At 48.8% G+C, this 26,172-nt stretch overlaps 1 protein-coding gene across 1 annotated transcript in view; it reads right to left on the bottom strand.

Moving 5' to 3' along the window:
- PLB1 (phospholipase B1) overlaps window positions 1–26,172 on the bottom strand; it is a 186,251-nt gene that overhangs the window by 16,582 nt on the left and 143,497 nt on the right. The window contains exons 39-54 of the mRNA XM_081484271.1: window positions 23,861–23,904; window positions 23,303–23,411; window positions 21,732–21,783; window positions 21,267–21,347; window positions 20,655–20,720; window positions 19,627–19,727; window positions 18,639–18,720; window positions 17,894–17,998; window positions 16,788–16,883; window positions 16,162–16,233; window positions 9,876–9,941; window positions 6,260–6,320; window positions 5,645–5,703; window positions 3,969–4,036; window positions 3,679–3,722; window positions 3,362–3,461 (exon numbers count right to left, since the gene is read on the bottom strand). Of these exons, the coding sequence (XP_081340397.1) occupies window positions 3,362–3,461; window positions 3,679–3,722; window positions 3,969–4,036; window positions 5,645–5,703; window positions 6,260–6,320; window positions 9,876–9,941; window positions 16,162–16,233; window positions 16,788–16,883; window positions 17,894–17,998; window positions 18,639–18,720; window positions 19,627–19,727; window positions 20,655–20,720; window positions 21,267–21,347; window positions 21,732–21,783; window positions 23,303–23,411; window positions 23,861–23,904 (1,206 nt within the window). The remainder of the gene's footprint in view (window positions 1–3,361; window positions 3,462–3,678; window positions 3,723–3,968; window positions 4,037–5,644; window positions 5,704–6,259; window positions 6,321–9,875; window positions 9,942–16,161; window positions 16,234–16,787; window positions 16,884–17,893; window positions 17,999–18,638; window positions 18,721–19,626; window positions 19,728–20,654; window positions 20,721–21,266; window positions 21,348–21,731; window positions 21,784–23,302; window positions 23,412–23,860; window positions 23,905–26,172) is intronic.

The raw sequence follows: 26,172 nt of genomic DNA, 5'->3' as shown, positions 1-26,172 counted from the left end.
AATCAAGGAGAATGAACTAGTGATACACATAACAGGGATGTATGTCAAAATAATTTTGCCAGGTGAAAGATGTTAGACAAGAAAAGAGTACACAGACTTCCCTGGTGGTCCAATGGCTAAGATTCTGTGCTCCCAATGCAGGGGACCCGGGTTCGATTCCTGGTCAGGAAACTAGATCCTGCATGCCACAACTAAGAGTTTGTATGCCACAACTAATGATCCTGCCTGCTGCAATAAAGATCAAAGATCCTATGTGTCACAACTAAGACCTGGTGCAGCCAAATAAATAAATATTTTTTTGGAAAGGGAAAAGAGTATGTCATCTATGGCTCTGTTTGTATAAAATTCTAGAAAATTAAACCTAATCTATAGTGACAAGAAAGCAGGTCAGTGGTTACCCGGGTCCCAGGGAGTGAGTAGGGTAGAGACCGGAAGGGGCAGGAGGGAGGGACTGATTACAAAGCAGCACAGGGAAACTTTTGGAGGTGATGGATATATTCATCATCTTGATTGAGGTAATGGTTTCATAGGTATATGCATATAACAAACTGATCAGATTGCACCCTTGTAATACGTGCAGCGTGAAAGTGTTAGTCACTCAGTTGTGTCCCATTCTCTGTGACCCTATGGACTGTAGCCCATCAGGCTCCTTCATCCATGGGATTTTCCAGGTAAGAATACTAGAGTGGGTTGCCATTTCCTTCTCCAGGGGATCTTCCTGACCTGAGATTGAACCCACGTCTCCTGCATTGCAGGCAGACTCTTTACCGTATGAGCCACCAAGGAACTGGTGCAGTGTACTTATGTCAATTACACCTCAATAAAGCAGTTATTTAAAACAGATATGTATAACAGAAGGGATACAGCAAATGGAGGGTTCCATGGAAAAAGTCATAAAAGAAGGAACTGGTACAGGATGGGCATTTTAAATCTTTGCATGTCCACAATGAGCTGGGCATGTGGCTGAGCATACATGGTACCATCTCTGCCACGTTTCTCATTTATTCACTCAGGACTGTATCTCATATGCTATTGCTATCATGGGTATGTCAGAAAGTCATAAAGAAAGCCCGGCTTGGTTAAAGGTGACCGCAGAAGTCTCTGTAATCTTTGTACAGGTTCGAGATATGAACAGGGGTATCTGTGGGTGATAAGCCCTCCAGAACACTAGCGCAAGTCAGGAATGCCCTCTTTTCCCCTCTCCCCAGCCAAGTTCTTTCCACGCTTCAAGCTCAGAGCAAGCCCTACCTCCCCTAGGAGGCTTCTCTCTGGGTTTGTTTACCCACACCTCCCCCATTTCCTTCTTCAGTCTTGGTGTGCAGAGCCACGCTTTGAGAGCCATGGGACCAGGGATCCCCTTCCAGCTCTGCTAGCAGTTTGCTGTGGAGCTCACCCAAGTTATGGAACCCTGCTAACCTTGAATTTTTTCATCTTTATACAAAGAGGCAGGACTAGATGTTTTCTGGGGTCCCTTCTGGGTCTGTACTTGTCTGTAACTAGACTGCCCAGTTCACATTTTACACTTTTCTGTTTTCTGAGTTGTGCTCCAAAGTACAAAATCATTTGAGTCTGCAACATGGCCATAAACAACACTTCTTCCCCCCAAAATTATTTCCTATTGGTTTAGGCTACTTAACTAGACAGCAAGCTCTCTGTGGGCAGACAGTTCACTCTTTGATTCTTCTGTATCTTTTAGTAACCACCATGGGGCTCTGTCCTTCCCAGGTGCTCAGTGAATTCTTGCTTATTGATTGATAGAAAGGAAGTTTGATCTTGAATAAAACTTTGAAACAAAATACCCTAATGACGACCAACTTTTTTTTTTTTTTGCATACATATTATAAACTAGCTGGCTTGTTGGTCTCATTGAATCTTTGTGACAGCCAAGAGAAGTAGGTACTATTCTTATCTCCATTTATAGATGAGGAAACTCAGTTTCAGAGATACTAAGTGACCTGCCCAAGGTCACACACCCAGCAAGGCTGGGGGCTGGACATAGATAATCTAACCGCAGGTCTCATTATCCTGGTTGCTCTGCTGTGGCATTCATCTCTCTCTTTAGGTGAACTCATCCTTTTCCACACCATGCCCCACGACACAGTGCAGACAAGGAAGGCTCACAGAACGGTGCTCCATCCTTGCTTACTTAAGCTGACTAATGGCTTGCTGTCCTTTCCCCTAACACGGGACCTCTGAGATCCTAACAAGAAGCTGCCACTTCCCCCGTCACTCTTCATTCTCACGGAGGCACCAAGCAGCAGTGAAATAGAAAAAGCAGTTTAAGAGAAGTGAAGCAAGAAAGGGGAAGGGGGCTTGAACATCAACAGACGAAAGAATCAATTCCTGGTTAATGAAGCCTGAGCTCTATAATGATATTAATAAAATCATAATGATCATCATCATAATGATGGCAATAACAGCAACTAGATGTAGATATTATGGCCACAGGCAGCCCAATTTTTCACAGAAAAATAAGTTCTTCCTGCTTATGACGCTGAGGAACTGACATCGCTTCCTGTGGCCCAGAGACTCAAACCTAGCGAGTGTGGGGCCCTCCTTACCGTGTCTGAAAGGAATGCTGCCTGTAAACAGAGTGAGTCAAGCTGGTTCTGTCTCCCTGGTGATATGACTGCAGCAACCCTTCTACAAAGCAAAGACTCAGCATGCTCTGTGCAGAAAATCAATGAATCCTGTCAGGCATTTCAACTTTAATTATCTGGGTTGTTGTCAACCACAGAAATCCAAGTGAAAACAAACAACTACCTCGGTGTGTTAGGGGCTCTACCACCTAACACCCTAGTGTCAAATACAGCCTTTTCAGAGTCCAGAACTAGAGGCTCAGAGATAAGAGAGAAAGGAAGGGTGGCCCTCTGTGGGGCCCTGCTCTGCGTTCCCGGGGTGCTGAGAGTCACCCACACATTCGACCCCGGCCTCCCCTGGGTGGGGAGGTCAGCTGAAGTCAGCAGGATGCATCCTGGGCCCCGACTGCCTGCCTCATGTCCAGCTACCCTCAAGTGGTTCCTCCACTGCCCTGAGAGGCACTAACCGTGCTGCAGGCAGAGCGAAGGCTCTGATTCAGCCTATTTGATCCTGATTTCTCTGGGCACTTACTCTGATCTTAAATCGTTCAGGAAACGGTTTAGGCCTCTGGGTCCTCATGTTAATATCCATCTCAAAGTGGGCGAGGATTTCAGGAGATAACCCACGTGAGGGGCAGCTCGGGGCTGGGCAGCAGAAGCACTCCGTGCACAGCTACTACTGCTGCTTGTCTGGGAGCCCAGCTCCCAGACACCACCCTTCTCTCCTCCCCGATCTCTCAGCCCTGCCCTCCTCTGTCCCTAAGGTACCCATGTCTACTCACCGAGCCCTGGCCCCTTCTGTGGCTACGTTGAGCCCCGCCGTCTCCTCCCGGGTGCCGGTGGAGAAGCCGAGGATGTTGGGGTTGAACTTCTTCAGAATGTCTTTGAAGAGGGAGATGGAAGAGTGCACAGGTGAGAGGGAGATGGATGTGCAATGTGGGGGCACAGGTGTGGACCAGATGCTCCTGGGTCTTTGCAGGGTGGGCTGACTCCCTCTCCTTACAGACAACCTTCTCTTCCCTCGCTCAAGGGAGGGCCCTGGCCACAGTGAGGGGTTGTTATGGCCACAGTGATGGTGCTTCTCTGTGTTGCTACTTACTGGGCAGTGTGGTGTGGGTCCCTAAGTCGCCATCCCCTCCAATGCTGGGGAAGAGAAAGCACATTTGTTAAAACCATCGGTCATCATGTTTCTGAGCCAGAACAAGAGAGGCTGCCCCAGGGCAGGATTTCCATCCCCCTTAGGACTAGCATGAGCATCAGGGGATCGCCTTGCATTCCAGTGCTGGGCCATGGGTACCTGGCCTCATCTCTGATGAGTGACGGGGGAACATACCACCCTTGCCTCTATGGGGAGCATCATCAACAGAGATGAGAGGAGAACACCCTCACCTCCAGGAGAGTCCTCTCCAGGATGTGGGGAGGTCACTGGAGTTGCTGGGTCGGGCTCCTACTGCTGTCTGAAAAAGGCAAAGAGAAGGCTATAGAGCTGGGCTGGGTCAGGGGCAGGCTGGGGGCATTGGGAGAGCCCCTCTGGCCCTGGTGTAGCAGCTGGGACCTGGATTTACCTTTTCTGAAAATGGTGCCAGTTTTTCTCCAGGCTGCTTAATCTCTGAGTTGTCCTGACTCCCCAACCTTCCACACACAACCAGTAATCACGTTATAGAAGAAGCAAGATTCTTCCTCCCCATCTTCTCTGGCTTCCAACCCTTTCTTTGTGTGCCTTCTGCCATACTCCCTGGTGAGACTCTCATCTCCTCGCCAAGGACAGCTCTGGCCTCCATTTGACCCCAGCCCCCAATGTCTCTTCCCTTCTCACTTGGTTGCCCACCTGCTCTTCCAAGCACACCTGCTTCTTCATGCTTCCTCTGACTCTGACCCTTCGCCAACATTCTGAGCTCACCACGACCTGGTTTCCACTTCCCTTTCTTGTTCACCCCCTCCTTTCCTGTCCACACACACACACCTTCAGGTCTAAATAAGTTGATCTGAAGCATGAGAACCTTGGGACAACCTATTACCAGCCACTCCATCCCTTCCCGGAATGCTAAACTTCCTCCTTTCTAGCCCTTAAATCTCCGGTTCATTCCCTAAGACCTTTGTCGGCTTCTACCTCCTCCATCAAGCTTTACCTAAAGTCCCTATTATTAAGAAAGAGAAATTCCTCTTTGAAACATACAAAAGTAAGTGAACCAGTGAAATAATACAAGGATTTTTTAGTTGATAATTTACCCCTACTTTAATAACCTTGCCTCCTGCCACAGGTTCTACATCCCTCCTCACCCCTTACCCACATATACACACTACCAGAGCCGATGAATGGTTAAGAGCCTGATGTGTATCCTTCCACAGCTTTACCCATGTTCGTATGAAAATTAGATGCACTCATACACATATGGGGAAGTGTTTTTCTATAGAAATGAATACCTGATTTCAAGAGTACTATTTGTCACCTATCTGGGTAGGTATCTCCTTCAGTGTAAGTTTTTTATTTCCCCAGCTGGACAAGTTTCAAGAGAGTTAAAACTACGTCTCATACTTCTTTTTCCTCTGAAAATCTAGCAGACTGTCTCACACATAGCAATAGTGAAATCTTGGGTTGGCCAATATAATTCCTTTAGTGAAACTATACTATGTGCAGGAATTGGGTCCCTTCTTCCCCTAAGAACACATTTTGAATGGGGTGAAGAGGAGCTGGGCAGTATGTGGGTAGACCCACCACCCGAGGAGGGAGTGAGTGAGAGAGTGAGGAAGATAAGTTCCCTAGTAATGTTGGGCAGACTTGGATAAGTACCTTAGCACATACAGATGAAATGCCTGGAAATAGGGGGAAGAAGGGATGGATGGCTTCTATCTGGGGCTGAAGGGGAAGCCTCATGGGAAGAGGTGATATTTGAGCAGGGCTGTGGAAGGGTGGAGGGCAGGGCTTCTAGATTGCCTGGTGATGTCTCATGGCTGCCTGGCTATGTTTCAGGGCTAGACACAGGTAGGTTCTTGACAGTGTCAGCTAAATGAACACAGAGCCAGTGTGGAAGAAGAGTTGATTCCTGGCTCAACTCAGTACTCACAGTCAGCGAGTCACCCAAGGCAGCCACCACTTTGATATCCGCTGGTCGGAGCTCATGGACTAAGGATACAGGCAAAGAGATGGATGGTTGGCAGAAGTCTTCCTTTTAAACTATTAACCTGACTAGAAGCCTGAGATTCTGTTCTCATCCTATCCATCCCCATTACACTTATTTCCAGCCTAAGGCTTTAGAAAATTTGTCTCTTCCATGCATCCAGAGCAACCAAGGCACTGAAGGTAACGGGCTTGATGGCTCTTAGCCATCTGGAGAGGAGCCCAATTAATTTTTGAGGGGTCCAAGAAAGTTCCAGCTGTGGGGATCATGAGCACAGGCAGAGAGGACCCCTATCCCTGACTGTAGCTACCCCACTAGGCAGGGAGGCCTGAGGGGTTGCCATTAGGAATAAGTTGAGATGAGAAGTGTGGTTTGTGGAGTACCTGGGAGCCCAGCAGTGCTGCAGGCCAGCTTGTCATGGGCTGCCCAGGATCAAGGTCTACAGTGTACAGGAATCAGAATCAGCACGGCCTGCTCAAGGCTCCAAGATGTACTTGTAGGTTCTCCCAGCGACCTGACACTTAGCTCTTGACTGAAGGGGGTGATGACGTTTATACTCACCTGACATGGGGACACTGCTGGAAGGATTCTGCTCTGTACACAGGAAGTCACTGCCCCAGTTCTAAATCAACAAAAGTAAAGACACAACACCAGACACTCATGGTTCAGGAAGGTTAGCCCAAGAAGAGTTAGCTAAGGAATTCTTCCCTGGCACATAGTTGTTCCCTGAATATGGTGCCTTGATGAAAACTGGCAGAGGCAGGTGAGAGACACTGGTATCCAGGGTACAGGTCACTAATTCTTTCATGTTCAATCCAGGGAAGATCCCCTGGAGAAGGGAATGACAACCCACTCCAGTATTCTTGCCTGCAGAATCTCATGGACCAAGGAGCCTGGTGAGCTACAGTCCATGGGGTCACAAAGAGTTGGACACGACTGAGCGACTAACACTTTCACTAATCTAGAATTTATCCTAGGATTCTGTATAGACACCAAGGTAAACATAAATGCTTCCCCAACCTTGTTAGTTCCAGCCTCCACCAAGAATTCCTTAGCTAAAACTATGTCACTGTAGGGGAGCATGTGAGGCAAAGAGCTGTGAGTTGTGGACTGAGTGAGAGGGGAATCAGAGAAGAGAAAATGGGTGTTTGCAACCTCCCCATGCACAATAAAGTGCTTGAGCCTCATCCCCAGAAATTCTGACGCTGTCTGGGGTGGCACCTGGATTCAATACCTTTTAGATTCTCCCCAGGTGATCATTGCATAGAGTTTGCAAACTACTGTCTTAGATCTCACCATAGGGCAACTACAGGGTTCCACATGGGTTTAGGTGGTGTTGTTTAATATGAAGCTAATGGACACCAATTAAAATGCTAGGCCCAAAACAATAATTACAATATTTTTAGTAGAGCAATATGAAATTTTTACAAATGCAAAGTTTCTAGTTTCTGCATATCATTTCTGAACATGTATATGTCTTTTTGTGTATTTAATAGCTAACCAGTTCCTTACATGTGTATAAATTAAAGTCTATAACTTGGATTTTTTTGTTTGTTTTTTAGTCACTAAGTCATGCCCCATGGACTGTAGCCCACGAGGCTCTTCCGTCCATAGGATCTCCCAGGCAAGAATACTGGAGTGAGTTGCTGTTTCTTTCTCCAGGGGATCTTCCCCATCCAGGGATCAAACCCACATCTCCTGCATTGGCAGGCGGATTCTTTACCACTAAGCTACCAGGGAAGCCCATAACCTGGATACTTTTAGTCATATTCTCTTGTCTCTGGAGTACAGGGCACACTTTCTAAGTGCTGAAGCAGGGGATGAGGTGGGAAGCAGAGGGCATGGAAGTCGGTGGAGAAACAGACACCCTCCCCTAGTGTCCCGGACATCTGCACATCTCCAGAGGGGCTTGAGGGACAAGCCCAGGGCTGAGTGCACAGTAGGGCTCCACACACATGTGTTGGCTGGTTTGCTGATTCTCTAGGTGTGTGGTTGCCAAATGCTTTGGAAGCTTGTCTCTTTCATCTGATCAGAGGCTGACGTAGACACACCTTGTTAAAACACTCCTCTCACAAGGGAGCAAAAATGCAACTTCCTTTACATATTATTTGGTTAATCTGATGTAAATGAATTTATTCCAAGGAACCGCTCAATTAGTCATATCGATGGAGTCCTCCTTCTGTGTTGAGGTTCTATTGAAATCAAGAACATGTTTGTGTACAGATGACAAATATCCAGGGAAGATGCAATTTAAAATAATTCTATAGCCATGAGTGCTTTAGAAACATCTCAGAGAACTGATGAGCCAGAGACAAGCCCATCCCCTGCAGACGAACAGACACAGGTTGGAACTGGAGCACATTCGTCTGTCCCAAGGGAAGAACTGCAGGCTGCACCCTATGCTAGGGCACCCAGATCACCTGCAGGTCTTAGGAAATGCAGGTCCTGAGTCAGCAGAACTGGGGTGCCACCCAGGACTCTGCCCTAACAAGTTCTCAAGTAATGTTGATGTGGCCCGTCTGTGGCTAATTTAAATAGCAAAGTATTACAAAAAAAAAAATCACTTTCTATGCCTGAGTTTTTCACTCTTCCAGCAACAGAAGCAAAGGCATGTGAGACTACGATCCAAGACAATGGGCCAGAACCACTTTGTTCATCAGTCTATATCCAGCACTTAGCACAGCACCGGCACCATTTAGGCGTCCAATAAATACACACGTTAGATAAATAAATAAATGCCTAACTGACGAGATGCAGCTGACATTTCAGTTCGAATGGATTTTGTTCCATGATTGGCCTAAAATAAGCCTCTGTTGGGCTAATGTGAGCCTGAGAGAATTTGGAGAGGCTGAATGGTAGCGTTACTCCAGCCATGAAGCTGGTGTGGCCTGTATCCCAGAGCTGAGCATCTGACAGTTCTTCAATATTTTCATGTAAGTTAGTCTCAGTGCTTCAGCTGGCTTATAAAAGGTCTTTCCTCAATCACTCCTGCTACTCCCCCATCCATTTCCCACACTAGTCAAGGAGCTCTTTTAAAAAGGTGAACCAGATTACATCACTTTCTCCTAGAACCTCCAACAGCTTCCCACAGCTCTCCACCAAAGTCCAACCTTCTTTCTCAGGGGTTCAGATTCTGTATGATTATGCCCTTGACAACCCCACTTATCTCATGACCCCACTCTCCACTTCATTCGCACGCCCATAGCCACGCTGACTTCTTTCTCCCCTCAAATACACCCAACTCAGCCCCAGCTCTGAGCCTCTGCAATAGCTGGTCCTGGTCACAGCTCATCAGAATGTGCCTTCCTTGTCCCATTGCACTTTCTCAAGACTGTCCTTACTCTCTGACATGACTATGCTTCCACTATTGGATGCCTCCTTCAGTAGACTGTAGGGTTCGTAAAGGGGATGGGCTCCATCTGTCTGCTCTACTGCTGTCTTCCTGAAACAGTGCCTGACACACAGGAGGTGCCCAGTCTGGAGTGACTTCTAACCCCCGAGGACAGAACTATGTCTGACACTCCTCTGAATCCCTACTAGCCCCTAGCACAAGACTGGGCAAACCATAGGTGCTCAATTGACATTGGTGGTTGATTCCCTGTCCAGGTGGCCAACAGATGTGGCCTGGACCAAGCCTGTCCCTCAAGGCCTGGTGTGATTCAGGATCTTCCAGGCCATCTTTGCAGCAATTGTCCCTAAAGCCATGGGCCCTAAATCCTCAGAGCTAGGAATGATTGACCTGAACCAGACAAGCCCTGGAGACCCACCTGCATATACATCAGCTTCCTGGGGGCCCAGCCCCTGGAATTGAGGCTCTTCCTACTCAGCTCCCACCTCACAGGAAATCGATGTGCATTATACCCACTGTCTCCCCCTCATCCTTTCTTGAAAGGCTGTGCTGTCTGATCAGAAATGATGCCTGTGCAAAGGTCAAAGATCCACCGGCACTTCCTCTAGTTGGTTGCTGACGTCAGGTAAACACTTGAGAACAAGTTAGGACAATCCTAGGACTCTGTGGTTCAGGCGCCTTTGTTTCACATTCCAATTTCCAGTAGGTAAGAAGGGTATGTTTCTGCTTAAGCTACCTCTCTGAAATCCGCACCACTCCCTGAGTCGCTGAGGGTGGGGGGTGGAAACGGTTTGTCTCTGAGAGAGGCAGACATGTGTCAGGGGTTACCTCAATGGCTGGCGTGGTGGGGTACGTGTAGTTACTGTTCCGAGGGGTTCGCAGGAAGGGCTCAATCTAAGAGAGGAAAAGAAACCACAGGGAGAGGTTACCTGACAGCTTGGAAGATTGCTTAGGAAATATTAAGTACTAACAATCCTGTTCTCTAGGTTCATTTAACATGATTCTTCTGCATTTAAATAGAAAGAATCATACAGACATAATTTCATTCATTCCCTAGAGAGTTTTACATAACAGCTTTGACAAAGGATGCACAATAAAAGGACTAAAAAGGGTTCCATCCACGTTCTTTTCAGGGTTCTGCGCTTTTCTTTTCACCCTGACAATGGAACATCTCCCTAATCATCAGAATGATGTTCTCTCCTTTGTCGTTGCTCTGGCAAAAGATTGATATTATAGGGATCTTTTTGTCTCCAAAAAATGTTACAATCATCAGTGTCTTTTAACATCTGTTGCTATGATTTTGCCTCCTTTGAGTTACGTCCCTTACCTGCTTCCGGTTGGCTTCACATATGCTGGTTGCATTTTTTTCTCATGAAACGGCCTCTTCGTTCCCTGTTCACCTATCTATTTCACCATCGGTTTCATACATGCCCAATCAAGAATCCAAGTCTATTCAGTTGTGGGTGATAAGTTAGTCAAAGAAGGAAGAAGGAAGTAGACAGAGGGGTAGCGGGGGAAAGCAGGTAATGAGAAAATGTGGAAATGATAGTGAAGCAAGAAAAAGTTCGTAAGACAGAGATCAGCCCAGACAGCCCAGGGCTGTCAACACCTTCACAAGTCATGCTCACTGGAGTAGAAGGACCATGGTCTGAAAATCTGGGAATAATATGGGAGTAAGTAGGAAGAACCAGAATGTTGGAGGAGATGTCATTGGATATCTGTTCCAGGGGTTGAAAGCCTATTGCCCATCTGCTTTATTTTGGCCTGAAAGGTGTTTAAAAAGGAGAAGGAGAGAAGACAACTCTGAATGCTTCCACAAGAGGCGTGTACCCTTCAGTTCTGCCCTACCACTGTCTCTTGTCCATCCCACCCACACAGTCATGTTCTAGCCTGGCACCGCGTCTGAGTTTTCAACCCTGAGTGATCTTGCTTTACAGATGAGGGGCAACTGAGGTGCAAGCTGGAGCAGGACCTGCTCCAGGTGGAGAGCAGCACTGAGGGCAGAGCTGGGCCTGATCCATCAGGCCTCCTGACCAGCAATGCCCTCATTCCACTGCTCACACCAGAGTCAGGCCTGCAAAAGACCTGCTGGCCAGACAGAGGGATGAGGAGGTGGTGTTAGCGGTTAGCTCGGAGGATGAAATCTATATGCACAAAACCCAAACCCCCAGCCCTCAGCACAGACCTTGCCCCCTGGGGCATGACACGTCTCTCCTTTGCTCTGAGTCCAGGTGTTCCTAGCTGAAACACGGGCCAGAGGAGCACTCAGGGCCAAGGGAAGGAAGTATGCCCTGGACCATCTGCTACAGTGCAAGGTGAGAGAGACCTTACAGTGGCATGTCACCATGGTTAACCAGACTTGTCCCCTGAGATTCCCTAGTAGCTGAGGGCATGTGGCATCCTATAAACAACTGACTCACCTTTGTAAAACCCCATGTGTTCAGAGCTCTGTTCTAGGTGCTGGATGAAGGGAGGATTCAGAGGTATACAATTCGGTCAGGCAGAAAACGTGACAAGTATTGGGTAGGGGAAGCATCAAAGACAGTGTGTCCAGTAAGCACAGTTATTGCTGAGGAAGGATCGCAAGATCTGGGGATGTGTGGTCCTTAAAGATGAGACTCAGTGAGAGGTAGGTCACTCCTCAGTATTCTCCCCCTGCTTCCCAAGACCCTGATTGGGCACAGGGCCTGGGAGCCGGAGCTTTTCTCAGAGTAGCTAGCATAAGAGGAACCGGAGGGCAGGCTCCACCTGCCCTTCTGGATGTGCTGAAAGTCAGGCCGGGGAGTTTATTTCATCACAGGATCCAAGGGTAGAGGGAAGGGCCAGAAGGGAGAGACTGAACTAAGAGGTCAGAGGTCAGGGAGACACTGGAATGTGGTGGGAAGTGAGGCCAGAGAAGGAACAATGAGAACAGGTCCAGAACACGGCCAGGCAAGTGGCCCGAGTGCCTGGGGCCTGTTTTATTGATTGTCAGCTGCATTGTGCATGCGTGAGTCAGACTGGGTGAAAGGCCTGGAGCACAGCAGAGGGAAAAGGGAGTCCACTTAGTCTGCTGGCTCTCCTAGGCTAGGCTGGTAACACCAGGAAGCAGAAAGCTAAGCCCACTGAATGCCAGCACAAGGAACTGTCCTCCTTGGTACAGCTGGGAAAAGATGGTGCAGCCTGCCCGGGGGCAGAGCCTGGTCAGCCACTGATGTGGGTCAGCGACATGCGTCAGTGGCTACCGGAAAAGGGCATGTGCATCCTGGCAGTGATAACAGGTGTGAAATTCCACAGTGAAGGAGAGCTGGTGTTCTTCTGTTCTGTGCTGCTCGGACCAAACCAGGTGTGTATAGTCAGGCGCAGGCACTGACTTAAGTGGGGGTCACATTCCAAGGACTCATACCTACTATATGAGGCGGGGTTTGGAATACTTGTCTGCCATAAATGGTTGAGGAAATTGAGGAGAAGATCCAGGGAAGGGTGGTAGTGGTAAAGAGGAGGAGGACGTAGGAGTACTACATGGAACACCCACTGACATTTCTATCCCATCCCATCATCCCATCCCAGACATGACGTACTAGGCTGATTCCACAACCTGTTAATTGGTAGCCACTTGGCTGCTAGTAATGTACTTACTGCCTTGAGAGTGTGGAGGTTTAAATAGAGGCCATAAGCCTCTGCTTGCCTTGGGAGGGTGTGGTACATGCATGCTAAGTCACTTCAGTTGTGTCCAATGGTGCGACCCTATGGACTGTAGCCCTTCAGGCTCCTCTGTCCATGGGATTCTCCCGGCAAGAATATTGGAGTGGATTGCCATGCCCTCCTCCAGGGGATCTGCCCAACCCAGAGATTGAACCCACATCTCTTATGTCTCCTGCATTGGCAGGTGGGTTCTTTACCACAAGTGCCACCTGGGAAGCCTGGGAGGATGTGGTAGAATAATTCAATTATATGAGAGATTGCATCAACAGGACTCCAAAGCCCTCCCCACTGAGATTGTAAGGTTATAAAATTCTCTGTTGCTTTATGATGGAAAGGAGAGGGTAACTTTTAACACACAAAGTGACAAGGACCTGAACTGGGGTGGTGGAAGTGGGAAGAGGAAGGACTAGGAAGGATTCTATCAGGTGAGGTGCCTGACGTTTCATGCCTGCAGAACTGTGACCACCACGACAATATGGACAGACAGAGGAAGTCCTCAGGATTAGGGAGTTTGGAAAGACATCGATTTCGGTCCTATTTTGACATTCTTACTCAAAAATTATTTTCTGAATGAATGTTGAGTTTGAGATGATGGGGTCAGGGCAGATTTGGGAGATTTGGAAGTCCAAAGCATTCAAAAGAGAATAGCTCTGCATACATAATGCTAAAATAGAAATATCGCAAACAATAAAGTAAGTATAAGAGAATCCAACAAAGCTCAGTTTTTCTCACGAGGAAAGACTGAATGATGAAGTATCACTTGAAATTTTTTCTGTTTGTCTCACTGTGTCTTTCTATTTTGTTGGTACTCTGATCATATATTTAATCTGCCTTCTGGGTAAACTTTACATCCAAGGGAGAAAGACCTCTGAAGGGTTAGAAATAGAGCTCAAGTTTGGATAAAAAAATAAGAAATGAAGATATAGGTTGGGGGATCCTAGGCAAGGAAATTTAACAGGAAACCCTGGAAATGGACAAATCTCAGAGTGAGGACTGTGTAGAGAAAGAGAAAAGAGAAGAGGGCTAAGTTATGAAAGTTGGAGAACATCCACATTTTTGAGGCTGGGAGAAGGGGAGAGGGGTCATTAAAGGAGATGGGAGGGGGCAGAAACCAGAAAAGCCAGGGCAGTCAGGTGGTTTTCCATCCATGAATGCAGGGAGGAATAAATTCATGGAGGAGGTGGTTAACTCTGACAAATGCTTTTCAAGGGCAAGAAAAATAAGAGCTGAAAAAGGACCCTGCTGGTCTTTGAGCCCATTTCTTCAAAGCCTGAGGAGGGGCCACAGGCAGCTGCCCTGGGTTAGGGAAGGAGTGGGCAGAGAGGTGATGAGGGGCAGCAAGGGGACCACAGTAACAGTTCACAGAGCAAATAAGCTAAAGTTGGCCGTAAAATCATGTGTTCAACCTGAAAGTCTAACAGAAATCCACAGAGCGCAGTTAAGCGCCTGACCTGGCTGGGCAGAATGCTCTTGCCTTTGACTGGGGCTGGGGGAGGAGCAGGCAGGAAGTTGAGAAAGAAGCTCCCCCTTGCTTGCATCTGTCTCAGCCCCTCCTCCCTGCTGGGTCCTGCCTGTTGCCTCTATGTTTAGACTCAGCTAGGATTAAAATATGTGCCGCCTGGCCCCTGTCAGCTCACACTGAGATGCTGGTGGACTTTTATATAGCTCCATGGCACACAGCAGGGAGCAGATGGGACCTAAGGAGTGCAGGATTCCACAGTGCCTGGTGCCTTGAAGTTGGGCTGGCCAACAGATGGATCTTTTGGAATGGGCTCTGGGGTTGCCTGGCAACTGCTTCTCCCAGGTGGGGCTTCTACGGTTCCAGGAGGCTGTATTTGCTCTCCTCTGCTCACCAACGGCTCAGTCAGGCTGGTCCAGGAGGAGGAGTGGAACCCACCGTGGCCTGAGATTCTGGCCGAGGCAGCAGCCTTTCGGGGCTCCTTGCCTGGTCGGGGGCCTTGAGGCCGGTGGTGACAGGGCTCTACCCGACCCAGAGCTTAGGCTCCAACCTGGTACATAGTAGATATTTATGAGATAAAAAGACAGCTAAGGATGGCTCCCTGGACTGGGTTGTTATTACTTTCACTATTAAATAGAAGGAGAATTGGCAGATTGGAGAGGGTTTCCCATGGCTGATGTTCAGTATAGCCATATGGGTTGTTAAAATATTGAAATACCCCCCCCCCATATGGTTTATAGCCACCATTCTGAATCCCCAAATGCTTCTACTACTCAGGTTGCCTGGACCTACCCCTAGAATGCACTGGACAAGCTCAGGATCTAGCAATTTAAGGGTTTACATGTGGTACAGAAGGGCCCTTAGGCCTCTACCCCACCCCGTCAGCCCGCATCTGACCATCTGGACTGGAGGCATCCATGCTGCACTGATTGTTACATCATTTGACCATCATCTTTGCCCCGAGCCCTGGACCCAGCATCTGAACCCTCTACAATCACCGCCTCTACTTCTGCATCCCTTCAACCCACCCTCCTGGTGAGGCTAATGGTACCCAAGGCTGAGCCTGGGTTCGAGACTTGTGATGGTATCCAAGGCTGAGCCTTGGTCCGAGACTGGTGTGGGGAAGGCAGCAGACAGGGAAGGGTGCCCACTGCCTCTAGACCCCTGGCAGACACGTCGGGGAGAGATGTAGATCCTCCCCCTGTTCAGTCTGGAGGGTGGGAGAGGGTGACGCAGTTAAACCCAGGCGGGAAACCCGGCCCCCCAGACTGGGTCAGGCTGTCCCCGTTTCATTGCTGTTGAGGGCTCTCTGGCCTCAACCCTATTTGGTTAAAAAGCCCTAAGACAGAGGCTTGAAGAGGGAGCTGAAGGCAAAGGGCATGTGTACCTGCCCCACTCCTAGGCTTGAAATCAGGTCTAATAACCACTTACATCTTCTTCCTTAAAATGAGCCCAGGCCAGCCTCACTCCAACTATCGCAAAGCCGGTCCTGCCTGTCCCTTCCCCAGGTGGCTCTAGGGCTTTCCTCTTTGACCTATTTCCTGCCAGACACTCCTGATCCAGACTCCACGACCACTAACTGCAACTTCTGAGCTCAGCTGGCTTCACACTAGGCCACCAACCTGCAGGTGGACCTTCCCACTGGCCCCACGTATCTCTGCTGAAATACTTGGTCTGGCCACCTCTGGCTTCTTAAGTCCCCTCCTGAAGAATCCACACATGTCACCCTGCTCCTCTCCCTCTGCTGGGCTCAGGCCTCCTCTCCCACCTGCTTCTCCCAAAGACAGAGGTGCTTCTGCACCCTCTTCTCCCCTCTCCATTCTCCACTCCCCTCCATCCTCCGAATCCATCTGCTCCCAGGCAAGGGGCAAGATGGGTGACAGAGAAGTGCTGGTGTGGGGGGCAGGGGGTTAGGGAGGTAAAGGGAGACGGGCCGGGCCTGAGCTCTGGGTTTCTGGAGAGCAGCATTACCTGAGCAGGGCAGGAGAGGGGTATGTCTGCCGTCAGATTCAGGGTATCCGTTTTCCTTCCCAGTGGTTCAAGCTGATGGGGGAAGGAAAGAGAGCCGTGAGTGTACTAGTTTGTCTCCGCTGAAGTGAACATTCCCTGGCAGGGCATCTTGCAGTGGGGGAACACTCAGAACTTGATTTCAGGGGGGTTGGCTTCTCCTCCTGGCTCTGCCAGTCACCAGCTGTGGGATACTAGGCAAGTCTCTTAGCTTCTGTAGGATTCAGCTTCCTCGTAAACTTGTAAGTCTTGCAGGGCTGTTGAGAAGCTTAAATGAGATAAACATGGCTTAAACTGCCTAGCAGAGTTGTTGGCACATAGAAAATACTGAATAAACATGAGGGTTCTGCCTTGTATTCATGTAAAGACTCCTGTATCACAGTTCAAAGCCCGTCAGAGAGGATGCAGTTGATCCAAGAATCTTAAGGACTCCGTATTTTTTGTTCTACATTAACTTCTACAGGGGCGCCAGTCACTCTCCTCCACACCTTGCTTGCAAAGGGAGGCCAAGAACAAGCTCCATTCTGGAGGGGCTGGTGCTTTGCTCTAGACTAGAACCCTAGAGAACCAGGAAACCCCACTCATCTTACCATGTTGACCCAAAGGGCCCTGGAGAGCTGGGAGTGGAATTTCTGACTTGGGTGGAGGCAGTCTGGGGCGAAGAAGGACACATCTGGGCGCCCATCCTGAAGGAGAGAAACAGACATCCTCAAGATCCTGTTGGTGCCGAGGGTGGAGAGTGGGCCTCACTGCCAGGCCTGCCCTCTGGACCTCTCAACAGCCCCCTCCCCTGGGGGGCGCTCCCAGCCCTCAGCTTCCTAAGGGCCTGCTCACCTCGAGAGAGGGCTCAGAGTGGTCCCACAGATCAACAACCTTGAGTGACCCCAAGCCCCAACCTGCTTTCTGGATCTCACAATTCCCATTATTTAATTTAAAAAGTGCTATGTATATTTTTAGGTGCATTTATGCAACCCATGCCATGGATGAGGGAATGAGATCCTAGTCCCTGAGGAAGTCTTAGCCAGCCAGCTGGGAACAGCTATTTCCCAACTCTCGACCAGTTGGTCCCAGTGAGCTTGGTAGGGAGAATAGGGCTTCAGGCCTAGGCAAAGTCAAGATGCTTAAAGCTTCTTTCGGTAGGCCAGGCCCTTGGGAGGGAGGCCCAGGTGGACAGACCCAAGTCCCCACCCTGGTCCATTCACGGAGCCCTTCTGCTCAGAATGGAAGAGTCAGGTGGAGAGCAGAGGCAGGGAGAGAAACAACAACCGGAGTGTTGGGTATGGGGCCGAAAGTGAACAGTCTGGAGTTGGACGTGTTCAAATCTCACCTCTGTCCCTTATTTCCTGCATGCTTTTAGGAAGGATTCTTCATGTCTCTGAGCCTCTCTTATGCGGGGATGATAAAGCTCACCTCAAAAGGTAATTGTGAAGATTTTACATATGGTATGCACAGTGCCTGGCATGTAGTTGGTACTCAGTAAAATGGAGGCTGCAATGAGCAGTCAAGAGAACATCAAACATCAGGCTGCCTCTTGAATATAGCTCTGATGTTCAAGGAGGCTGCAGCCACCAGACCAGCAGCTAGAGAGCTGCCTGGGTCCACCCCATTTGTTCCCAGTCTATGGGAGCACTTGGCATTTCCACGTTGAATTTCCTCCTCCTTGTGGGAGCCCTGTCAGGAAGGGCAGGGAGCCTACCGCCAGGACAGGGAGCTGGATGTTGTAGAAGAAGGGCTGCAGAACCACAGAGAAATCCTCCCGCGTGTCGTACCGACCGGACTCCACCAGCTCGCGCATGCTGCTCTGGGGACACACCCATGGGCATCTTCAGCACAGGCCCAGGTGCTCCAGGTACCCGTTAGCGCAAGGCTGGGGGTGATGGGCAGTGACCTTGTCCCCATCTTCCTCAACAGGTGGGCTAACTCAGTTCTTCTCTTGAGAACACAAACACACTTGATGACAAATCTCTTTCCAGAGAATTGGAAATGGGTTGTGCCTCCTTTTGGTTCTGGTTTTAAGTGGACTGCAAGTTCTGAAGGGCCAGCAGGAAGTCCCAAAAGGAACAGAAACCTGGGAGAGGCCTCTAGAGGGCCCCTAGGCTTGGGACCTGCAACACCCCCATTGGCTCGTGGCCTGCCTGTTGGAGAGATGGGGGGTTGTGGGGGCAGCTGGGCATCTGGGGGGCAGGGGAGGGAAAGGCAGTCCCATGGGGCACCCAGGGCTATTCCCCTGGTCAGGCCAAGGGTTAGGGCTGAGCTAGCAAGACACCTAGGTTCCTTTGTGAATCTGCCTGGGGTGCCTGAGACATCTCAGCCAGGAAGTGGTCTGGATGGTGATGTCGACCCTCATGCCCTGAATAGCTCTTCCCTTCCCATGAGCCTCCCCAGGGGGGCTCTGGGCTGGAGTGCTGATCGAGGCAGAGGAGAGACCTTCTTGGTCTTACCTGGTAGGCTTGGGTGATGGACTCCAACTTGGCCAGCTCTTGGGAGCTCTCCCGTGGGGTCAGAACACAATTGCACAAAATGCTGCAAAAAGAGGAGAGACAGAAGGACCCAGAGCCAAAGCTGCGGTCAGGGTGGAGGTGCGGGAGTGGCTCACAGGAGACTCTGCTCAGGGGCAGGTTTCAGGCCTGACCCAGGGATGCACAAGGGGAGGATGTATGGATGGGCACCCCCTCACGTTAACAAAGTACGAAGTGTTGGACCACGGGCCCTGGGCCTTCAACAAATTACGTTGAACAAATGCATTTAGGCAATGAGAAGCCCATGTTTAATGTTTAAAAATGAGTACAAATGCACGCTGTGGCAAGCCTCTGTTGCTCAGGTCCCCAGACACCTCTGGAGTTCACACTAGTGCCCTGCTGTGTTCCTTTTTGTTTTATGATGAATTATTTCACACTCATAAAATCTACTGGATGTGAAAAAAGATCACTCTACTCAAAACAGAACCTGGTGCACAGTAAGACTTTAAAAAGCATTTGTTAAGTGAATAAATGGATGTGTAAGGGAGGAGGAACAATAAAACACACACCTGTGTACTTCTCACCCCACTTAAACAAAACACTCCCAACTGGAAGTTCTGCGTGTCCCTCCCCAAGTCACTTCTTCCCCACAAAGGTAAGTGAGCTTTGCTTTTGTTATGGTTTCACCATGTGTGGACACACCTGTATGTCACTCCTTCTCACAGGCTGGGCTACACTGTCTCTCAAACACTAGTGTGTGTCCTAGCCCTGACCTCTGCCTGGCAACTTCCCCCATCACAGAGGTTCACTGGCACCCTAAGGTTAGGGAAGTGGAGGCCCTGACTTCGACCTCCCAGAAGGAGGTGGTCCTGGCACCGACCCTTTTATAGATACACACACGGACAGATCAAGTACCAGAGACCCCGAGGAGTTCCCACCATGTGAACCAGATCAGCAAGCACCTGCCTACCTGGCCTGATGCACAGGACACTTGTCGGGGTTCCCCAGGAACACCTGCCGCATGATACTGGGGCTCATGAAGTCCACAAGGTTGACCAGCGCCCGGGGTACCTACGTGCGAGGCCCTGGGTGAGAGAGGGCCTGGGAAGCTTCTTTCACCAGCTGCCTTAGGACCCTGAGAAGTGGGACCGGGCTCTGGGGTCCCTGAGTGGGGTTCTGGGAGGTGTCAGCATGAAGTGACCACCTAGAGCCCTGCAGTCTGTGCCACCCACATGGGCAGCAGTGTGAATGTGCCTCCCAGAGTGGGCCAACATGGCAGTCTTGGGTCTAAATGCTGAGGGTTCAGCTCATAATGAATCTGCCTTCAATGCAGGAGACCTGGGCTTGATTCCTGGGTTGGGAAGATCCCCTGGAGAAGGAAATGGCAACCCACTCTAGCATTCCTGCCTGGGAAATCCCATGGACAGAGAAGCCTGGCGGGCTATAGTCCATGGGTCGCAAAAGAATCAGATACGACTTAGCTCTGTTCAGCTATCAGTTAGCTTTCAATTTGGTGAGGCAGCCCCATTTGCCAGGACATAAGCCCTTAATGGGCTCCCCTCCAGCCTGGCCTGGACTAACTCTGCAAACCCAGAGAAGCATCTGGCTGTCTGAGCACCCCTCCCAGGCAGCCAGACAGTCTTGTCCATGCCAGGGGGTAGGGAGAGAACACATTGGGTGCAGGATCAGAAAGGGGCCTGCTATAGATACTCCTGCCACTGAGGGTGCAGTGCCCAGCCTGGGAGCCACCCGCCTGCCATTGCCAGAGAATGTTCCCAGTACTGGTGAGGGGATGCTTAGTGCACACAATGCTTTCCCCTTCAAGCCTGAGACCCTTGGAGCTGAGACCCTAAATAGCATGAGGCTTCCTTGGGGGTACCCCCAAACTATGGAAAGGGCATGAGCCCATGTCTTTGTCCAGCTCCTTGGGAAGAGCGTTTTACCCTCTTATCCCCACCATGCTTGAGCAGTGTCCAGTTTGTGGGAGCCCCCACCCACCTCTCTATGTAGGGTGTCCAAGGCATTGCGGAGATGGTCAAAAAAGTTGGCTGCAGAATAAAGATTCTGGGAGAGACAGGAGAGAGAAGAGAAGCTGGTTAGGGAGAGAGGGCAGCGGGCAGAACTGGGTTCTCCCCCAGGCCCCCAGATCCAGCCCCAAGGACTCGTTCTCCCTTGGCCTCCAACTATGACCAGCTCATGATGTCAGAATCTGAGATGAACAGTTGGGTACTAGCTGGGCCACACAGAAGACTGCAACCTTCAGTTGGAGCTTTACTTCAGGAGTAGAACGTGTCAAGTCCCACTTCTAACTGCTTGGGGTTTACTCTTTCTTCTCTTTCTTTCAGGAATTATAAGAGAGGGGAACAGAAGCCCTGTATGTCTGCCACCTTCTGACTCCTACTACCTGGGACAGGGAGGTGGGGCCAGAAATTTGAAGGGCTGGGGAAAGAAGTGTGTGTGTACATGTGCACGTGTATATGTGCCTGCACACACACAGAGGTATCCTTGGACAATCCTGAGGTTAATTCTAGGGACTGTTCTCAAAGAGGATCTCCAGGGCCCAGAGGTCAAAGTCAAGAGCAATGAGTAGGCCTGACCCACCCCCATTACCGAGTCCGTGCAGTAGTCACATAAATCACTGCCTCCAATCAGCACCGTGATGACCTTCCAGTCCTCATGGAAATTTACTCTCTGTACGGAGGGAGGAAAATGCTTGATGATTTCCAACAAACCAAAAAACAACACAGCTCTAGGAAATCCATTCAAACCTCTAAAACTTCCTTGTCCTTTTGAAATAACAGGATCAGAACCTCAGAGCTGACAGCACTTCAGGGATTTATTTATAGACCACAGATTCTTAGCATCAGGAAGGACTTTCAGGGTCACTGTGATCAGCGACAAACCTCCCTCTGGTTGACGTAATCTCCTCCAGGTGGCCTTTGACAGGGGCTGCTCTCTGCCACTTGAATGCCTCTAGGGACCGGGGGCTCACTGTTTTCATGGCCAACAGTTCCATTTGGGGATTTTACTGGGCTAGCAAGCTAGTGTTTAAAGATAATCATAAATCTGACTTACATGGTCGGATTTCATCTTCTGTATCAGAGTCTGGACTTGGCTTACAAGTTCCCTGAGGAGGAGAGGAAGTCAGTCCCATTGAGGAATAGCCCCTGGATCTTTCACCCTAAAGGGCCTGAATTGGAGGCTTCCATGGCTTTCACCCCACCCCTGACCCCCCACCCTCCAACATGAGCTGGCAGAGACCCTGAGGCTCAGGGACAAGAAGCTACTTGCTTCTTCTGGAGAAGTTATTACAACAAATAACCCTTCACAAAACTAGCTGTGTGTTTGTCCTAAGCCTCTATAATCAAGGGTACTGCCAATTATATTTGTTACACATGGTCTCCTTTCTAGGACTCCACGTGCAAAGCGTCTTTAACAATTCTGTGCAGGAAACTGTTCGTCTCCTTTAAAGGACTGGTATAGACTCTGAAATTAGATCTAGGTAAGTTTTAGCTTGCTTCCTCTTTTACCTTGGCTGCCAGGAAGCTGAGCATTTGATGCTCAAGCACAATAGTTAAAAGTCTCATATTGACACAGCTGCTTCTTCCCCTCCTCCCCCTACCAGTGGCTGTGATTTTTCTTAGGTATATGTTAGTTGTGTCATTTTTGGTAATGACACAACTTAGCTAAATGCTTCTCTTAAAAAGAGGTCATAGCAATCCACTCCAGTATTTTTGCCTGAAGAACCCCATGGACAGGGGAGCCTGGCAGGCTACAGCCCATAGGTCACAAAGAGTTGGAGGACACGACTGAAGTGACTGAGCACACATGCATAGAAAGAGGTGGGGTAATAAACAGACACCCTGCACGTACCTGGGTTTATAATACACGGAAAGACTAGCTCTCAGGCACCCTCAGCTCCTCACTAGTTTTGGCCCCTGTTTTAGTGTGAGATGGAGCCACAGACCAGAGGTCTCCTGGCACCTGGTGGTGGGTCCACGTGTACCACCATCTTGGCTGTTTCTATTACCAAGAAGGGTCTTCCCAGGCTGGGCCAGGAGTGAGGAGACCCAGGGGGCTGAAGCCTCCAGGAGTGGGGTGTGGGAGGAGGGGCCTCCTTGGAGGTCAGCCTGGGGGGCTGAGTGTTTGGCTCCAGCTGCCTCTAACTTCCCAACTGCATTTCCTGCAGCCCCACAATGGGCATAAGGACAGGACATGACTCCTCACTCCTCTAAGCAGCTCTTCTAAGCAGCCTCTAACGTGGAGACTGTATTGCCCATCCATTTGGTTCTCCCTGATCTATGGGGGAAACTGCCACTCATGAGGCATTGGAGAGAATACCATTATGCCATGGTAAGTGTTAAGAATTGGATATGGTGGGTCAGGTGGTTGGAAGATTAGAACATGCTGCATAGGAAAGCAAGACCAAGTTCAGGCTCTAGGATCACGGTCTCTGTCCAAGATCCAGCCATCCAGCCTCCCTGCAGTCATAGAGGCAGCCAGCAAAGAGAATGGCCAGGAGACTCTAAAATCATTGCTGTAAATAAAGGTCCCTTGTGTACACAGAGGTCAGAATTACAGCCTTAAAGGGAGTGATGTGCCTCTCACTCCCTACCCAACAGCTCTCTCCCCCCAAAAATGCATACTCAGCCTTAGCTCCAGGAACAGCTTGATTGAGGAATGCATTTGTCTCATTGGCATCTCCTGTGCCCACCGCATAGCCTGTGAGATTCCCATTAAACTTACGAAGGATATCTGGAAGAGAAGAGGGTGCACAGGACACAGAGAGCTTAGGATGGGGGGTGGAGTATGCCCCAGAAAGGAGTTGAGGCCTCAGATGACTTGATGACAGGCTGAGCCAAGGCAGCAAGAGCCTCTCAGCTTTTCTTTTTTTATTCTTTGCAGTGCAGCCATACTCACTGGCTCATCTATCTCCATACCTTTTGGGCTGGGTGAAGAGATCTGAGGCTCAGGGTGTTTGGTAACTTGGCCCAGGTCACCTGGCCAGCATATAGAAGGGCCAGGGCTTGAACCTAGTTTTTTCCATCCCCTTCAATGGCCTGTCCACAGGTCTCTCCTCTCATTTCAATGGCAGTCCATAAGGAAGATGTCATTTCTCCCTTTCTTAGCTGAGAGGCACTTTCAGGAAGCCTGGGCATCAGATGGACCCAGTGGACAGAGTCAAGACACTGGTGGTTACTTACTCGGTAAGGTGGTCACGTTCTCCAGGGAGCTGTCCCCTCCTGAACTGTAGAAAGTGAGCGAGTCAGTGAGAGAGACCGAATCAATGTACAGGCTTTATAGAAAAGTGTCCCCATCTTTTAAAGACACCCACACCATCAGCATCTGTCAGATGCCCCAGAGCCACCTCTTTGTGTTTGAGGTATTATGAAAAAATGTGAATTCCCCAAGAGGCTGGCTCCTCCAAATCCAGGATATGAAGGTGAAATCTGAGGGCTTTTTCCTTCTGCAAATCAGGAGGGCGTATACTTAGCTGATTCTATACTATGCACCCAGCCATGCTCTACATTAGTTATCTCATATCTCCAAACAAGCTTGGAATGTAGATGAATTATCGCCATTTTACACAGTAGGAAGCTGAGGCACACAGAGGTCAATCAACTTTCTATGGAAACTTAAAACCATAAAGGTAACTAAAAACCAGCTTGAACTGGAAACCTTTAGAAAATGGATAAGCTCTTCTCTGCCCAGTGGTCAGGTAAATTCCACTGGAAGGTTCAGGGGATGGCCTCTCACTGCCTTTCAACACTCGATCTAATTTCATATAATCTAGTTTTATGGCCCTCAATCTAACTTCAAGACACACACAAAGTTTCAGTTTCTTTCATGCATTTAAACTGAACACATGTGGGAGGCAAGGGGAGAAGTATTTCTGTTTTAATGAAGTCCACTGTTCAGATGTACTACGTTTACTGTTATTTTTCTTCTGTGACTCCCTCCTCCATCCCAGTATATTATTCCAGGCCAAGAGGTCTCAGAGAATACAGTGTTAACATTCAGCCCACCAGTGTAGACTTCTGAAGGACAGGCCATGAATCTAAGTTATGGCTGTTCTTCATTCAAGAGAAGGCTTGGAATAAAATTGACTATTTTATACTAGGGTGGGGTCAAGGGCTTAAGTCAAAGGGTCAAGATCCTCAAAAGGTGGAGACAAAAAGCAGCCAGGTAAACTCTACCCTTCTAGTCTCACTCAGGTATCTCTTTCCCACGTCCCACCCAGTGTCTAAACTGAACCTGGCCTTTGGTTGGGCACTGCTTTTAAAGCTTCTGATCCTTTCCCAACTCTGCATGAAGCTACTACTTTAGTTGCTTCCTGATCCTTCCTTCTTTGGACCAAAAGCACTTCATCACAACACTTTTCACTTGGCAGGAAATGACAAAGACTTATACCTCCTTTCATCACTGTCTTCTAACCCTGCCTCCTTTCCTCCTTCTAGAAATATATAAAAGCTAAAAAATTATAAACACAGAAACACGTATAAATGCATACACATCAAGTACGTTCTATTACAATTTCTTATCTAAAACTATCTTTGTTCTACAAATGTGGTAGCTGATTAAGACAATAGGCTACAGAAATCTCTCAGAGCCCATTTCCAGGAGAAAAGAGAGAATTATACAAATAAATATGGAGAAACAAAAATATGAAAACCCTGGTTTTGATCAGAACTATGGGAAACATGAAAGAAAACAGACCCACATGAAACAGCTAGTTTAGACAAGACCCTTCAGATGAATGGAGTTCATATTACATCTTGAGCTCAAAGGATGGGCTTTGTTCCAGAGTCACTCACAGTATGAAGAGAAATGCAAAACTGATGCTTGATAACATTTATCAAAGGAGTTTCAATAATGTGAGACTGAACTCCTAATTAATAAGACAAAGAAATGCTTTTTTTGATAAATAAATTTTATTTTGGTCCTTTGAATGAGCAATCAAGCCAACACTTCAACTGAAGGAAAGGCAATTCTCTAAATACCTCCAGATTTGGCACACTAGTAAGCTAGCCAGAGCTGGGGCCTTTCACTGCTATGTGATTCTTACAGGCCAAGGGGCCTTGGAAATGTTCACAGCCTAACCTCTTCCTGCAAGGTCTGCTCATAACTACCCACCTACCAAGAACTCTTCTCCCTAGTCTGACTCTGTGAGGTCCACTCCCTCCACTTTGTTTCCTTGGAGAAAGGGGCTCAAATTGCATTCTTAGTTTACCCAGAATCATTAATTTCCTATTTCCTATCCAGAAGCTTTAATGGCTTCAGAAAATTGCTTTTTCTCAGCTTGGTCTACTACATGGACATTTCCCAGGAGATGCTAACAGGTACCCTGAACAAACAAAGTGTTCTGGGATTAAGGGAAATATTGGATTAAACAGACACAATTTAAATAGATTTCTACATTGTCAGGCTTCTCAGAGCCTTTAATATGCTTATATGCATGTGAATTTCCCAGAGGAAGGATATAGTAGGCCCCCCAAACACAAGGATTGGGGCTGGT

This window comes from Giraffa tippelskirchi, chromosome 4 (assembly GCF_054371585.1).
Source record: "Giraffa tippelskirchi isolate mGirTip1 chromosome 4, T2T-mGirTip1v1.2.pri, whole genome shotgun sequence".
Lineage (NCBI taxonomy): Eukaryota > Metazoa > Chordata > Mammalia > Artiodactyla > Giraffidae > Giraffa > Giraffa tippelskirchi.
Note: the sequence above shows the minus strand (reverse complement) of the source record. Positions and strands in the feature narration are given on the sequence as shown.